Genomic DNA, 17319 nt, shown 5'->3' with positions numbered 1-17319 from the left:
GTTTACAGGGTCCGGTGCTGCACATACGCTTCGGCAGTACTGCCGCAAAGCTCAGCCCAGAATCCAATGGTCGTCATATGGGCTGAACAGCCCATTGACCGAAACCATGGCTTAACACAACAAGAAGATGACCTTTACGGTTTCAACATTGTGGTCAGCGCCAATTTTGCATGATCCATAGTCGATGCTTTATGTGGAGTATTTACCGGTAAATAAAATATAGATAAATAAATATATCTTTTATCAGTGTTCATAAATGATAAAATAAATGAATAAATATGATTTGGATGGAGAATAAAATGAGAAAAAATTATTTAAGATAAGATGACTATGTTATAAAGAGATCTATATAATTATGCCAAGACAAGAAAAGGAAGGCCAAGAATTTTACTAAAATAATATAAATAAAAAATTATTTTCTCTTTTGATTCGTACCCTAAATAGATAAAATTTTTGAATCGTCCTTAGAATTTTGGACATTGGTGCTAATTGAGCCAACTCCCAATTGTTTTATACGAACGCCATCAAATTAGCTATATATAGTGTATCCCTCTACAACTCAGAAGTTTGTGTTTTAGGGGTGCATGATAGCCATTGAAATTGTGAATTATTGATATGTGACGATTGAGCGAAATACCAAGTTAGATCAATTGTTGCTTATTCACCGTAGATAGATTTGGTATCGTTTCAAGGTACACTTTAACCTCGTCGAAGTCTTTGGATAAGCGGTTAATGTCGGGGAATGTTTCCGACCCGATCTCTCTGATGATAAAATCAATTGGGAGGTAGAAATAGTAGATGTGCTTATCCTTTTAAGTTTTGGGATTGGCTTTTATACTTGAGTGGTTGATAGAGTGTGGTCGGTAGTTTGTCTGTTGACGACTTGTAAACACGTCTATCTAAGAGTAACATTAGGGAAGGACGATTGTGAAAGTGTCGTTTATCAGAATTAGAGCCTATCCAGGATAAGTAGAGGATGATCCCCAGTTCCAGAGATTAATGCCCTAGGATTAATGCCACTTGAAATGATCCCCAGTATCGAAAAGAGGGACAGAGCAATGTCACTTGGGATTAGTGCCCCATATAGTCAATGACATAGGAGAGCATAGATTTTTTCATGCATGTCAATTAGCAATATAATATTTACATCATTAATTTCCATATCGATATTAAAGCATGATATCGAATCTCATCAAACTCATATATATATATATATATATATATATATATATATATATATATATATATATATATATATATATATATATATATATATATATATATATATGTGAAAAGCATGAGAAAAGATGGGACGAGAAGTATTTGAACTCTCCATCAAAAGATATGGGCAGACACAATAAAACATTTGCACTACTGATAGTCTTACACGTATATTTATATCAAACTATGTAGAGCCCTCCTTATTCGTCTACATATTTTGTTTATATATCATATCATTCATGATTTATATCTTTTATATTTGGAACACCAAGCCATACTGCTTCATCACACACCACTCGTACATGAGATCAGCATACGTATACATAATACTGACGTTATGACGTATAGAGGGCGGAATGTGAGGAGAAAAGCCTCAGCAGTAGGCGACGCAGTGCTTCTTGCAGTCCATGGTGCAGCCTCCGCCACCACCGCCGCCGCCACCACCCTTGCCGTAGTGGCTGTAGGACGTGAAGCAACTGGCGGGGCACGTCAACTTCTTCTTGTAGCACGGCCCCTTGTCGGAGCACACCACCGAGGGCAGGACCACGCCGTCGTGGCCATACCCGCCTCCGGGCCCGCCGTATCCCGCACCCCACCCGCCGCCGAACCCTCCTGGCATGTTGAACCCCCCGCCGGGTCCGAAGAACCCGCCGGGGTCGGCCCCGTACCCCGGGATGTAGGTGGCGGGGCCCGCGCTGTCCTTGGAAGATTCGGCCTTCTTCTTGTCAACGTCGCGGCTAGCCACAGCGGCGGCCAGCAGTAGGGAGAAGAAAATGAGAGCGGTTGTCTTCATGGCTCGCCTTGTTTCTTTCTCTCCGTTGCTCCCCTTCTCCTTATCGTTGATACTCCTGTGTTTTGGATGAGCCTTTGGCTGGAAAGGGTTGGTTTTATTAAGCCAAGTAGTGGAAAGAGAGAGAGAGGGAGAGAGAGAGAGAGAGAGAGGTCGGCATGCCGTAATAAAGGAGCGGTGACTTCTGTGACCGCAAATATGCACTGTTCTTCTTTTCTCTCTCAAGAAATGATATTGATGCAATCATATTCACATGTTTAAGCTGTTCCCCTTACTGTTTGACGTACGAAAAAGAATACTTATCCCCTTACTGTTTGTTCTCTTGTGATCCATTTACGATATGAAAGATTGATCGAAGCTTAGTTAGATGTTTATAGAAACCACAAGTTACATATTTTTGGGCAAATTATGATAATATTAGGGTAAATAATAAAGCCACCTTATAAAGAGTAATATTGGAGCAGACACCCGTCAGCACGTAACATTGGACCCAAGTCTCAACACTTCGCTGCCAACACATAGTGGCACCATCTATACATACGTATATATTATAGCCGACATGTCGTCTCTCTCAAGGAGGATGAAGAAAGCTAAAGCTAATCTCAAATGTTTAGTTCAGCCATGGGTTATCTTGTGTGGACATATGTCCCAGAATTCAAAGTAAATCTACTTCAGTTGCACTAAGCCTACCATCGTCATTGCTTCTATCATGCATAAGGTTAATCCATAGCGTCGAAACAACATTGATCAGATCCGTGATCATTGGCTTTCCAACATAAAGGCCGGAAAGAAAGGATGAAGTCTTTTAGCTTTGAGCCTTAGCAGTTCACATTAATTTACATAAGACCTACACCTTTCTGGACTCCATTATTCCTCAGTTGTTCCTATCCACAAGAGGTAAGACGACGCCGACACCGGGACACCGGAATAAAGTGAAGGGCCATGAGAGTCCATGGCTTCCCACCTGCACTTCTTCTTGCCCACAAGGTGTTGCAGGAAGTCTTTCGGCTGTAGACCAGAATGAAAAGAGTGGTAGGCGCCCCACCCATCAGAGCATCACACCTCCTCAACTTTGAAGGTTTGGGAGGTGGATCATGTGAATTAGATGACTCTTCCTGCAACATTCTATAGTTCTTAATATTAGTCAGATCAGAAAATTGTTATTATCATTATTTAGTTTAGAAATACAATAATGATAAGTTATAATATGACAATTATTTGATGGATCTTTTACTATCGAATTTAAATTTTTATTTATAATTTCTACTAAAATCCTTTTAATTTCTTCACTTTTCTTCATCTACTATTAATATTAATTATCTCATATATTGTCTAACCATAATACCTATATTTATATCATCCGAAATGATTCTTCATCATTTTTTTCTTTTACAATATATATATTAATTATTCACGAATGAAAATATTTTTTTAATCTTTTCGAGTAACTCAATGTATCCACCTTAGTATCTTCTTAGTATCTTCTTCTCGATGACATGAAAAGGTAGCAACTAAAATAAGATATTCTAATTTTTAGTCAAATTATTATAGAAAATAAGAGAATAACTAGAAATATCAAACTGTTGAGGATCATTAACACCTTCAATCATCACAACTAATACCTTTTACCAAGTAGAGTGTCATCAGGTCCATGTATAAGCCAACAAAAGCTTTGCTTCATGATAGCTGTTGCAGAAGTTCCATAACTATTTAATGACAAAAGCATTACCTGTGGCTGATTTCAGATTTGATGGATAATGGTATTAAACTGCTGCAAATCAAAGCAGTGAATCTACTGAGTTCAGAACTCCTTTATGCTTCCTATCTATTTCATCCTAAGAGCTTGAATAACACTTACTAACTATAACATCAATATTTGTATGATAATAATTGATCTATACATCACAGATCAATTTATCAAGCTTAATAAACAACTAAGGACAACCAATAACAACTGAGAGAGTATGTTTGAATTAAATTATGGATTTTTGTAGTTGATTCAACAGTTAAATAATCCTAGTGGCCCATGGGAGAACTTAGATTCAACAGATTCATAAGAAGGGACATGACTTTAGAAAAGCTAATCCTGGGCATTTGAATGATGGTGGAACCCTTCAAGCATGATTATAGATGCCAAAGTAGGGCCTCCAAGATCATTAATCTTTGGCATCTGATTGGGATTCGCATGAGCCTCCATTTGTGGATGGTGGCTCACAACATGCAAAGATGCCAAAGCAGGGCCACAAAGTGGTGCACAAGATTCTTCTGAAACTAGTCTCTTGGTCCATTAAAATGATTTGCTATTTAATTTGGTGAACTCAGCAACTTCAATTCTGTCGCATATAAAAATAAGATCCATATCCTTTGTATATGTATTGCTGCAACATCATATATCTTGCTTTCCATGGTTTGCCAAACTTGGACTATCCAAATGTATCTGTTTTGGTATCTCTGCTGCATAGCAGACACTTGATATCATGTTCTTGTATCATGTTTTATTTTCTTTTTCTTTTTTTTGGATAAAAATGCCTGAGAGAGAGAAGATTTGGAGGCAGCAGAGGTGAGATCAGAGAAATGGTTTATGAGGCTTTCTGCCTTTTCAAATTTCTTCCTCTCTTAAAAAGTGCATCATTAAGTGTGAAAGGATGCATGGTTCTGAATTGTGCTGAATTCTGCAACTATGTTTGAAATTAATAGAAAAAATGCTTCCCAAATGAGATGCATGGATATTTTTGCTGTCGAAAAATTAACATTTTCACACAAGCAGATTTACTTATACTTTGAGATTATTTGTTGCTTTACTAGAATTAAGAGTACTTGTCAGTTCACTGAGTGAGTTCTGATCTTTATACACATCATTTTTCCTAGGTTTTCCAGGTGCTTACTGTAAAAACAATGTACAACCTATATGCCATGTCATTAAAAGTCCTTTTTCTTTCTGCTTTTAGTGTCAGCTTGGTTTACTGCTCTAATAGTTTCACATCTTGCATTATTATTAACTTTGAGATTATTTTTTAGTACCTTTCTGAAATGGATACAATAAATACCATGTCAGTTCATACTTTGGAAGGCTGAACTATAAACACATTTGGTGAATTCTGGGTATGTCATATAAGGATTTCCCAAGAGCAGATATCATGGCTGGACTGTTTGTGATCATGAGAAACTGTTCTTAGAAATAACATGATTGTGGTTTATATTTTCTTAAACAATCACTAGATTTCTTCATTTTGTTTTCTCATTATCTTTGTCAATCAGATAGTTTACACTTAGTTCTGAAAATTCACTCAAACTGAAATTAGAGGAGGAAATTCTCTGAATTAAAGAAAAAATCACAGGGGGAACAATCAGCAGAGCACTGCCATAGGAACACAATAGTTGCATGGTCATGTGGCCACAGTTGTTTACACTTAGTTCTGAAAATTCACTCAAACTGAAATTAGAGGAGGAAATTCTCTGAATTAAAGAAAAAATCACAGGGGGAACAATGAGCAGAGCACTGCCATAGGAACACAATAGTTGCATGGTCATGTGGCCACAGTTGTTGTATAGGTAAAAATGGCAGAGGAACCTAACTGAAGCAAAGTCTAGTTGGTATGTATTTACTCCCTTGATTGTCCATGCACTCTTCCCTTGCTGTTCTCCCTGAACTCAACTTTCAGATGTTCCAAAGCACAGCCATGGCCATATCCAACCATATATTTCTCTTAGACAATGTATATAACCATTTAACAAAATAGATATTTTCTTTTTCGAAAGAAAATGCCACACATTTAAGGTTCTATTCTGATCTTTTAGTTTGTATTGAATCTTAGTCAATGACCTCACTCCCATAATGTATTGTTGCCAAGTTCACAATAGTTATATTTTCATGATCATGTCTTGAAATCAGAAAACCTCATAGCACCTAATTGGTGATCCTCCCATAGTCAAACATATACTGATTTCACCTCTCCATTTGCTGCTAAATTCATCAAGAGAGATATAAGGCCAAGAATCTGATACAAGAACACTTTGGAGATGATGACCATTTCATTTGAGTCCCTTTCAAAGATCTTAAGATGACATCAAGAATGATGTCTACATTACCCTGTGGGTGTTATACTAAGTCTCCAATTGGATCATTTTAGTGTGAAATGAGAAATGATGCTATGTTTTAATATTTACTTTCACATTGATATGCATCATCTCTAATTGCACAACTTGTCAATTAGTATAACAACACTGATGGCTCTCTTCATTTGTCCATTTGCTACCTTTCAGCTTCATCATTTATAATACATCTGTTCTTGTGAGGATTTCAATGGCTTAACCTGGTTAATTTTATTTTTTATAATACTTAGATCAGACAAATGTTTACCCTGATTAATTAATCTGGTCTTCTTTCGGTTCGTATTTTGTAATCCATAGATCAAATGTTTACCCTGATTATTTTTTATAATTTTATTTTTTATAATACTTAGATCAGACAAATGTTTACCATGATTAATTAATCTGTTCTTTCGGTTCGTATTTTGTAATCCATATATATATATATATATATAATCCATAACTCAACTAATAATCTTGGTTGTAATTAAATCATCCACTTTGATACTAATTTTGGCATATAAATCTCAAAAAAAAAAATGAAGAGTTAAAAATAATATTTCTAGAAGTGAATTGTTTTAGAAATGCATGCTCTAAAAATTTTGATATCTAACAAATTGGTAAAGTAAGAGATTAATCACCGGAAACAATTGCAACATCAATATTTGCTCATAAGAGTTAAGGCAGAAGGATGCTCAGCATGCAGGGTGGCAAACAACAGGCAGCATGCTAAATGATATTTTCTGAGTTGCAAGCTTTCAGATTGTTGTTGAAAGCTTAGTGATTTCCTCGTTGAGAGTTCAGAGAGAGAGAGAGAGAGAGAGAGAGAGAGAGAGAGAGAGAGAGAGAGAGCTTTATGTTTGCAGAAGCAGGCACAGGATGGTCACTGTTCTAAGTTCTGAAATGCTCACGGCAAGTACGAAGAACAAGGAGATACAGTGAAGAAGGTTCAGCTTAAATCGATACCGATCGATTCGATACTTGATGTTGCATGCACCTGCACGATGTCAATCGATGATGTGCATCTACTACATATATCACTCAATCCATTGAAAAACCTATAACCATATGAACAACAAAGGAACAGCAGGATGAGAAGTGATTTACATGGTCTCTCCAAACTACCTAGAGAAGAAGAAGCCAAAGAAACCCACTCAAGCAGCATAGTTGTAATCTAATCCTACAAGTCCCTAATGGTGCTCCTGGGTGTAGATGTAGTCAGTGTGGGCAGCAAGGGTCCTCCTCATCAAGCATTCATCCTCCCCAGCTCCTTCACATCCTTCCATTTTCCCACCACCCATCTCCTTCTCAGCAGCCTGCAATAATAATAATGATGATGCTGATGATAGAAACCTGTAACATGATGGAATGACTAGAATCAAAGAACAAGGTGTACCTGAAGACTGCTCTTCTTTGGATCCATTGGGTTTGGCCTGCCTGCATGAGCTAAGGACAACAGGAGGAGAGCAATGAACACAACAACCATGATCTTCTTGGACATGTTTTATGGTGATTTAGGAAGATTGGATAGGAGAGAGAGAAAGAGAGAGAGAGAGAGAAGAGAAGCTTCTGATGGATTTGGTGAGGAATGGTTGAATTGAGGGGGGGATTTAAATAGCATGGCCAGACACTGTTGGGATTTTTATCTTTGGTTTGGTTCAACAATTTCTTTCCTGCAATTAATTTGCTTGAACATGTGGCAGAAATGTCTGCCTTTTCGATGATTTGTGGCCACTGTGTTGGAAAAGGTCAGCTGTAGAGACTATCATTCATTTGATATGTTCACACTTCACATCACATTACTAAAGAATAGATTATGCTCTACCAATACAGGATTTAGGAATGATCAACATGAACAATAAATATAAAAAATATAATTTTATAACTCAGAATCGATTTATCAATTTATAAAGAAATAATCTTACCATCATCTCACATCATCAATCTCTAGAACATGCTATAAGTCTTCCAACAAGACAAACAAGAGAAGCTTTGGATTTATATCAACAGAAAACAGGGACAACATCTTGTTCAGATCTCCTACAATCCACAAGTTATAATCCTGGATTCAGGTTGTGAAGGCTTGCATTACATGGGAGGTCGAAGACTTATTAGTGCTTTGAATTCAGTGCAGATCATTTGACTTTTCTTGCATGTTGACTTTCTGCAAGACCACAATGTGCCACCAAATAATTTTGAAGCCCAGAAAGTATATTTCTAGATAACATTAGATGCCATAATCTGAGACTTTTAAGCAAGTTTGATCTCTTAAGTCTGCCAAAACCACAGCCTAATTTCATATTGAGCTAATAAATTCAATCAAAGCAGTCAATTTGAGTCACAAGTTGGGAACGCTGTGCCACACAAATCAAGTGACTTGTTTCAATCACAGCCATCTATTTACCTGTGTAAGAGGACAGTAATGTCCCTTCGCTATCAGGGATGATGGATCACCTGGTCTTGCTCCCGGATCACGTGATCATGGACCCATTTTGATAGGACACGTCATATATATATATATATATATATATATATATATATATATATATATATATATATATAATACAAATCGAAAATGAGGAACACTTACATTCAGGAGAAAAATAAATATTTATAATATACAATAATAAAATATGAAAGAAGCACTGATATGAGTAGACATAAACCGAAATCCAAAACTATTTTGTATGCTGTAAAATAAATCATCAATAATTCTCTGTCAACTATAAAATAAATCCTACAAAAACTTAAATAATTCTCTACTAACAGTATTTATAAGACAACTATCCTTAATTTCTAAGGATTTTTTTTATCACATTTGAATTTTATTCTCCAAACAATTTGGTTTGTATTAAAGAAACTAAATACATATATAGTTAAAAAAATCATTTAGAAGAGATTTCTAGACACTTAAAAGTACATTGAATTTGATCAGTAATTATCCAGTTTAAGATTTTGGATTATTATTGCTGGACTTCCACTAGATTAACTACTAATCAACATATAGTAAACATAAGAAGCATTAATAGGCAAAGAAGCCGTGTAAGGTGAGAACAGCTCCACAAGTGGTGGAAGAGTTCCAGCATCACAAGCTTCAGAAAAAAATTGAAGTGAGAACAGATGCCAATATTTCAAATCGGACAGTTTGATTGATAGCTCCTTCATATACGAAGGGAGGTTGGCGAGAGGTGGGGAAGAAGAGTTGCCGGTCATATAAAAATGAAATGCATGCATGCATGACACAGCACCATCTGTTCCTGATATCTGGCACAAAAACAAGAGTCAAAGTCCTCCCTCCACAACTGTCCATCTGCTCCATCACCATAACCCTTTTGATTAGGGCAGCATGGAGAAGTGTCTGTCTATCAGAAGCCTGCATTCGATCTGTGGTCACCGTCTGCAAACTGTGCTTGAGACAGTCTGCAGGTAGCAGCGGCTACGGACACCGCAACAAGGAGGAAGTGGTGGGCTCGTGGGAACGCGATCTTGGCTTTGAATTAGACTGACACTGATGTGATGATCTGACGATGACAACGGCGGTGTATGGCGATGTGAAGCTTGCCTAGTTGGCTTGCTTTCGTCCTCCTGAATCAACGCGGGTTTCGGGGGGCGGTGCCTGGTGTTATCATGCGCGGAAGTGAGAAGATGACAGGATGAGGTTTGGTGCTACTTGCTGCATGTTGAGGAGTTCATCATCCTTGAGCTGTTGGTACTCTTGTCCTTTGTGTGTTGAACTGCATTGCTGCATCTCTAGACGATTCGTCAAGCAAGTGGGAAGGATGCGATAAGCATCTTTGGTGTTGCTGAAGCGTAGAAGCAATATGGGTTACCTATCCAGGCAAGAGGTGTTCTGAAGATGGATAGTATAGAAGCAGTCCCATTTCGCTTGGGTTTCATGGGCCGTTCTCATAAGCCATTGTTCCGACCTCCATTATAGCAAAAACGCATGTAGCTAAATTAAATGAAAAATAAGGTTGGGCAAGTTCTCCGAAAACAAAAAATAAATCTCAATTTTTTACTTTTTATTTTTATTTTTATAAAACACTTGTTCGTCGATCGTTGGTCTCTGTTATGTCGATCGTTGTCTTCACCCACCCCATGTTCGTCGCTTCTACCATGGCATTCGAGATAAGCAATCTTTTTGGAAGGTGACCAAGGAGGTTTATTGACTGGCTAAGAAGGAAGTATCGTATATAGCTTGATACCTTCAATATTATGAGAAGGTCTTGCACGCCTACGATGCTGCCACCAATCAACTAAGTATCTGACCCCAAGGCTAGGACCAACTTCTTATGTCCTCACCCTCTTGATGGCTAGTGCAGGCAACAACATCCTTTTAACTCTAGTATTAGCATTGTTGAATCTTTCACCTTACCTAACAAGTCCTTATGAGAGATCGCTTGCTTGCTTAAGTCACTAGAACAATAGCTATGAACTAAAAGCAAAGATGACGAAACAATAACAAGGGTTGAGACAACGAGACGATACGACACAAGTGGCAAGACGAAACTTAACAATAATCTCTCAAGTACCAATGGACATTGAGATAACCAACAAATTATATTGTTTATTATTTTCTCTTATTGCGCAATCTCTTTGTACAATATCATTACATGTATTCATCAATATAACTATGCTTTCAGTAGAATATTACCGTGTCACCTATAACATCTGTCATTCCGACCTGCATAAATCTTTCTACTTACAAAGTACTGCTGAAGAAGGTGATTCATGGAGCAAGAACCACAGGATCAGCACAACAGGTTCCCCATGGATTCCAAGCTTCTCATCACTCTCTCACTTCAGGAAGCTGTGACAGCCTCACAATGGCCTTCTCCCTAACTCCACTGCTACCCGTACAGGAGAACAACCCAATCAAACCATCTCTCTTCCTCCTCCTCGAACCCCTCCTCCCTTGCGTCCTAACGTTTCTGGTGCACTCCATGTAAGCTGCGAAGAAGGGGTCGTCCTCCTCCTTCAAACCTTTCTTCGACGAGCTCCGCGACGGCGGCTGGAAGATGCACGGTGGGAGAGGAACATGTAGGCCATGCGCCGCGGACATGGGGCTGTCGGATTTGCATGGTGGCGGCGGCAGCTTGAGGTGACTCTCTTCTGCTTGTGGTATGACCTTGGAGATACCTGGCTGGTTCTCCCATGAGAAGGGGATGCTACCTACAGAGTAAGACGTATGGTGGCTCATCTCTCCCTGATGAAGCTGGAGATCAAAGGAATGATTCGAAGAGAAGCTGTCATGCACTCCTTGCCCTCCCTCAACCTGTAAACTTGCTTGTTGTGTGAGCAAGCTAAGCTTGAAGAAGAGAAGGCTAAGACCAACAATAGTAGAGGAAGAAGATAAAGACCAACTATATTGTCAGTCTACCAAAGGAATTGCTTGGCTCAATTGAACTTTGCTTCCTATGGAGTGAGACTTATGGTGGCTTCTTTCTCCCTCTTGAACTTGGAAGGTCTATCTGAAACTGGTTTGCTATGTGATCAAGCCAAGCTTGAGGGAAGAATAGATGGGAAGATTGACGAGTGTTAATTAAGAAAGAAGATGAAGACCAATAATAGTCAAAGTCCAAGTCCCTGATAAGAATTTTTGTGGCTTACCTGAGAAGTATGAGGGCTATCCTCTTACATATGAGATTTCCACTTGGATAGCTCTGTTCTTGTTGAGTATTGCAAAGATAAAGACTCTAATGGTTGATTCAAAACAAAGACTTGTCTCAATATCTTAATTATGATTATTAGAAATCTTTATGTTGGATTATAATGACAAAAATAAGATATATGCAGACTGAAAAGACATTAAAAAATCTATCATTGTCAATCTAAATTGTCTGATATGGTTGTTCCGAAACCTTATTCAAATGTCTGTGACAACTATGTGGAGTTGGTAATGTATGTGACTTGCTTGAAACTTCATCCCAAGTCCGGCGGCAAGAAACTCTATCACAGTTTTGGAGTCATGCAGAAGGAGAGGCCAGCTGACGCTACAAAGAAGCTGGATATAGACTACTCTAACATGAACATGATGGAGTCTGCTCAAAGATCAAAGCTGGATTTTGATCAAGGTAGCTAAATTCCAATGGTATTACTGCTAGTGGAGTCGGTACAAGTACGCAAACTGTAAATTATCTGCTAAAAAAAATATTTCTAATTATTATTATATTGGTAGGATGTAAATATATGGCTGAGGGATGCAGCTTCTATAATGAACTATTTTTGCAGTTGTTGATCTGCTGGTAGTTAAAAGGAGGAATCATTAGTCATTATTCGATCCTGGAGGAGTTTGATGAATCATCAAATACGAAGGCTCATGTCGATGAGGCCAGGGTATCCGAGTTCATGTGATCTGGAGAAGTCTTTCAGTGGACATGTTAGAACAGAGGAATTTGTTACGAAAAGGATTAACTTAATTCATTAAGATAATATGTAATTATACAGGTTTTAAGGGAAATTTGTTTTCTCAACTCTATGCTAATCAAATTAATCACTCAAATTCTGAAATATAATTTAAATATCTTGTGAGCTAGAGGCTTTACAAGGAAGTGTACTAAGTTAATCAGAAGTATAAACGTGAGAAACATATAGTTGATATATAATAACTTGATCTCTAATGAAGTGAAAGTTGATGACAATATATTTTATGCGTGAGTTGAATACCGGATTAGTGCGGATAGATAGATGGCATCAACATTATCATTCTATATTCTAAAAGTGAATTGAGATATGATGTCAAGTTCGTGTAGCAAATTATGACCCAATTGAGTTCTGTAACAATTATGACGATGACTCGATATTCAACTTCAATAGTGGATCTTGTGACTATATTCTATTTTTTGAAACTTCAACCGATTATATTTACTTTAAGAAAGATAATATAGGATAACGTAAATGTTTTCTCATCAGTGTTGCATACCTAATCAACATCGATGAAGACATGAAGATGAAGTGATGAATGTTTAGTATATGACACAAGAGTTCCTTTGAGATACTACATGACACATTTTAGTACAGACTAATGCATGATAGGGGCTCGATGCATAATTTATGATAGTTTATTGACTGCAAATGCGATATCTAAATATGAGAGATAAATACAGTAAAAAACCAAGTACTTATTGGTACTATATATGACTCGTAGTAAGGTTGTCATTATATAATTTGAGTGATTCATTAGTGGAGAGTGGGATAGTGACTTCTTTAGCATTTTATATATTCATCTTTAATAATAGATTTTGAATATACTTCTTCTAAGACAAGAAAATGCCAGAAGATATAATTGTTACTTCTACTCTTAAAAAATAGCTTTAGGTTTCTAGATTGAGAATCGATCTATTAATTGTTTAAGAAATTATTTGCTATTCATGGAAATATTACTTATGATGATGATGTCATCCACATAAATCGATAGATATATAGTATTTTTCTTTTGTTATCATAGAAATAAAGAGATATCAAACTTGGAGTTGATGAAGCCAATTGACATAAAAAACAAGTCAAGTTCAGTATACCTAGCTCTTGGAGCTTGGCAAAGTCTATAAATAGCTTTTTATAGTTTGTAAACATGGCTTGGATACTGAGGATAAATGAAGTCAGGAAGTTACTATATAAAGATATTTTTAATTAATATCCCTAAAAGAAAGCATAGTTAACATCTAGTTGGTATATGCCGGCCTTGAGTAACAGCCAAACTCAAGATGAGCCGAATTATTATTAGTTTAATAACTAGATTGAATGTTTTTGTAAAATCAACATCTTATCATTAGTGAAACCTTTTGGCCACTAAACGTATTTGGTAATGGATCCATTTGGATATTACTTAATTTGAAAGATCAACTTATACTTAATAATTTTTTGTGTGCGATGAAATGGTATAAGGGTCTATATGGAATTATGAAGTAGGGCATCGTATACTTCACACATGATTTTGTGCTAGTATGAGGATTTTTAGGCATAGATGATAGTTATGAGTTTAGTAGGTTTAGGTAGAGAGCTTATGGTAGCATGGAGGTCGAGGATTTGACGTGGTTTAAAGATGTCATTTTTGGAGCATGTTGTTATGTGATATTTAGGTTTGATGGTATTATTGGATCATATTAGAGATATGAGAATTAGTGAAGAGTTACTAACACATACCTGATTAGGCTAATGTACTTCCGTGTCACTTGGCTGATGAGAAGACAAAGACATCATTTTTTATACCAAGGGTGTTACTTTATCGGGCATTTCAAGGTGAGTTAGTAGAGAAATAGATGAAGAAGTTCAAAGAGGGTAAAGTGCTCCTAAACTAGAGTGATAAGAGAGTGAAAGTCTAAAAAAGAGCTGCTAGTTGATGTGGTGAGAGGTGTCTTTGAGGGAGCTTGAGATATACTCATATGAATCCAATGATATATGGTTGTTATAGTAGTTTGCATTGTTGAAAGCATACAATTTTAGAAGGAAAATGTGGACTCAACAAAAATAGCATAACATGATATAAAGACCTTTTGAGTTTAAAGATCGTAATATTGGAAAGCATTATAGTTAAGAGAGTACCCTATGAAAATACAACACTTGAATCTTAATATTAACTTATCTGAAGCGTAGAGGTATAGTAAGGGATATCATAAATGATCAAATACTTTAAGTTTTTAAAAGTTTAAGATTTTATAAAATTATTTTTTAAATAATGACTAATGTTGTAGGATTGGGGTGAGCATATATTTAATAAGGTATACTACAATTTGAAATGTTGCTAACAAAACTATATATCAATGTGTGGTGATGACATGAGATATTATATATCACAAGATAAGAGATAAATTGTAAAACTTGGTATTCACCTCTTTTATTGGAGTAAACTATTTTAATGATAGATTGAAAAAAAAAATTATCATCTTTCTAATAGAGCAAATACTATGGTGACTTTAAATTTATATTTGAAAGAGTAAAATCATGTATGTTTAGTAAATTAATCTATAAAAATAATATAAAATCTAAAATTATTAATAGGAAATGGTTGGAGTGTAGATAATTTTAAATGATTTGGAGTAAGATATGAAAATTATTTCAAAAGATAGTCAATGAATTTTATTATTAAGGTAAGCATCACAACGAGTTACGGTTCTACTTGATTTAAAAGTTGGAAGAGACTACTTGATTTAAAAGTTTGAAGAGAGTAACAAGAACACATCTATTATTGAACGGAGAATGATGAATGACTAAGACGATGATGCCACACATCAATTGGAGTAGCAATTGAGGTAAGAGCAATTAAGTGAGTGATTTATAAAGCTGATGATTACTTGTAAATGTTATCTTTATTTTAGCCTTGGACCAAAGATGTGTTGGGAAACTTGGGGCAACATCACATGCACAGTAACAATAGAAAAATAAAATCCCAGAATTTCTCACAGAAAAAAAATCTCATTGTCATGCAAACATTGGTGCGTAAAAACTCGTAAAATTGAAAACTACGCGTATATAAAAGATATGCTACCTAGGGAGATCGTATATCCCTAAAAACTTATAGATTTGTAGAAAATAATGAAGGAGGTCAACTGTCCTCTTCTCTAATAGTGATCCACATGGTAGGCGTTGCGAAGATACCCATTAAATCGTTGTATAATCTACCTTTCCATGTGCACCACACTATCAAGAAGGGGCCAGCCCTTCTTGCTATCCACACGGCCCTTAACTAGGGTTGTCGACTGAGGAGAAGAGGGAGAGAGGAGTATAGGAGGTGATAGCTAAAATGGATCGAGCCTATAACCTTTTGATTCTCTCATATTTATATAGGTCCCTATAAACTTACCATAATAAAAAATATCTTATTGGGTACTGGATCTTCATCCAATTACCCAAGCCTCTTGGATTAATATATCTCTACCCAATAATCTCTTATTGACTTTTTATTGGATCTCATCCATAAGATCCAATAATTCAATGACTTACTAGATATCCAATAAGATATGTGTTAGGATCATAGAGACATTAAGAGGGGGTGTGAATTAGTACTTTTGAAATAAAGTTCTAATTTGAAAGTTGATCGATAAATCTGTATCGAAAATATGTTTAATTTATAATATGAGTAAGGATAGTGAGTAACTAAATCAGCTAGTAATAATAAAGAAAAGTATAAAGAGAAATGTAAATCAGATTTATAGTGGTTCGGTCGTCTGGACCTATGTCCACTCCTAATTCCTCTTCTCTTGAGACCATCGACTTTCACTACTGATCTTTTTTTCAACAAACAAAGATCAACTACTCTCATTACAACCCAACCATTTTCTCTTTTTCACAAGGAGAGAATCTTCATACTTCTCTTTTATAACAAAATTTCATACCTCCTTTCGAATGACTTCTAAAGTCAAGGAGAAAGATATAACACTTTTCAAGAGAGTTTATATTACTTGTATCCCTAAGAATTCTTACTTCATCAAACAAGCATGAGTGAGATATTTATAGACCTCAGATGACTTAAAAAATAGAGAAAAAATTTAAATCCTCGAGTTTTCGAAGTATTAGCAGTACTATTGCTTTCGCCAAGCGGTACTACCGCCCAAACTCTAAGTTACTAAATTGGCTTGATTTAGGCCCCATGGGCTACTAATCAAGTTGGCATGGTTACACCTTAAAATCAATTTAATTAGACTATAAACGACTTCAATTAAGACTAAACAATTATAATCATGAAGGCTACGTTGTTCGGCATGTTATCCGTTCATCTAACACTTCGTTTGAACTTTCGATGCATCGTTCTTTCCTTCACCGTATTGCCCGATCCGTCAATATATTGACCTCTTACAACATCTGATTTTCTTGGCACAATACCCGATCTTTCCGGCCTAATGCTCGAACTCATGGCTCGAGGTCCATCTTTCGGCATGTCGACCAATCCTTCGACCTGACGTCTAATCTATAACATGATGCTTTCCGGCCCAACGTCTGATTCTCCTACTTTAATGGTTCGAGTCCATGATCGAAATTTTCCTACATTACTTATCTTAAACACTTATTAGTTCATAACCTCATCAATTGATTTCATCATCAAAATTCGAGATTCAACAATAAGTGCTTCAAGGGATATTTCATATTTGAACCTCTACTTATCGTAACACCTACCATATGTATGTGACTCTCTAGGCCCAATATCGAGCTGGTCGTGAGTTATACTTATCATAACTCTTTCTGACTCGATGAATTATTATCTTCATAATGATTCACTCGACTCA

At 36.4% G+C, this 17319-nt stretch overlaps 1 protein-coding gene and 1 long non-coding RNA gene across 2 annotated transcripts; both read right to left on the bottom strand.

The window, feature by feature from the left end:
- Positions 1-1351: 1351 nt before the first annotated feature.
- On the bottom strand, positions 1352-2130 carry LOC103999101 (glycine-rich cell wall structural protein-like). The gene has a single exon (XM_009420757.3). The coding sequence runs from the start codon at positions 2012-2014 to the stop codon at positions 1595-1597; it is 420 nt and encodes a 139-aa protein (XP_009419032.2). The 5' UTR covers positions 2015-2130; the 3' UTR covers positions 1352-1594.
- An 8517-nt stretch (positions 2131-10647) lies between these two features.
- LOC103999099 (uncharacterized) lies at positions 10648-11795 on the bottom strand. The gene is made up of 2 exons (XR_010490948.1): positions 11711-11795; positions 10648-11603 (listed from the first exon to the last, which is right to left on the bottom strand). It is a non-coding gene; the product is annotated as an uncharacterized LOC103999099 (long non-coding RNA).
- Positions 11796-17319: the final 5524 nt, after the last annotated feature.

Source organism: Musa acuminata, chromosome BXJ2-9 (genome assembly GCF_036884655.1).
Source record: "Musa acuminata AAA Group cultivar baxijiao chromosome BXJ2-9, Cavendish_Baxijiao_AAA, whole genome shotgun sequence".
Classification (NCBI taxonomy): domain Eukaryota; kingdom Viridiplantae; phylum Streptophyta; class Magnoliopsida; order Zingiberales; family Musaceae; genus Musa; species Musa acuminata.
The sequence above is the reverse complement of the archived record's forward strand: the minus strand, read 5'-3'. Positions and strand labels throughout refer to the sequence as shown.

Bases quoted from the DNA above. Each gene is read 5' to 3' on its own strand.
- LOC103999101 (XM_009420757.3), bottom strand. From the start codon at position 2,014: ATGAAGACAACCGCTCTCATTTTCTTCTCCCTACTGCTGGCCGCCGCT.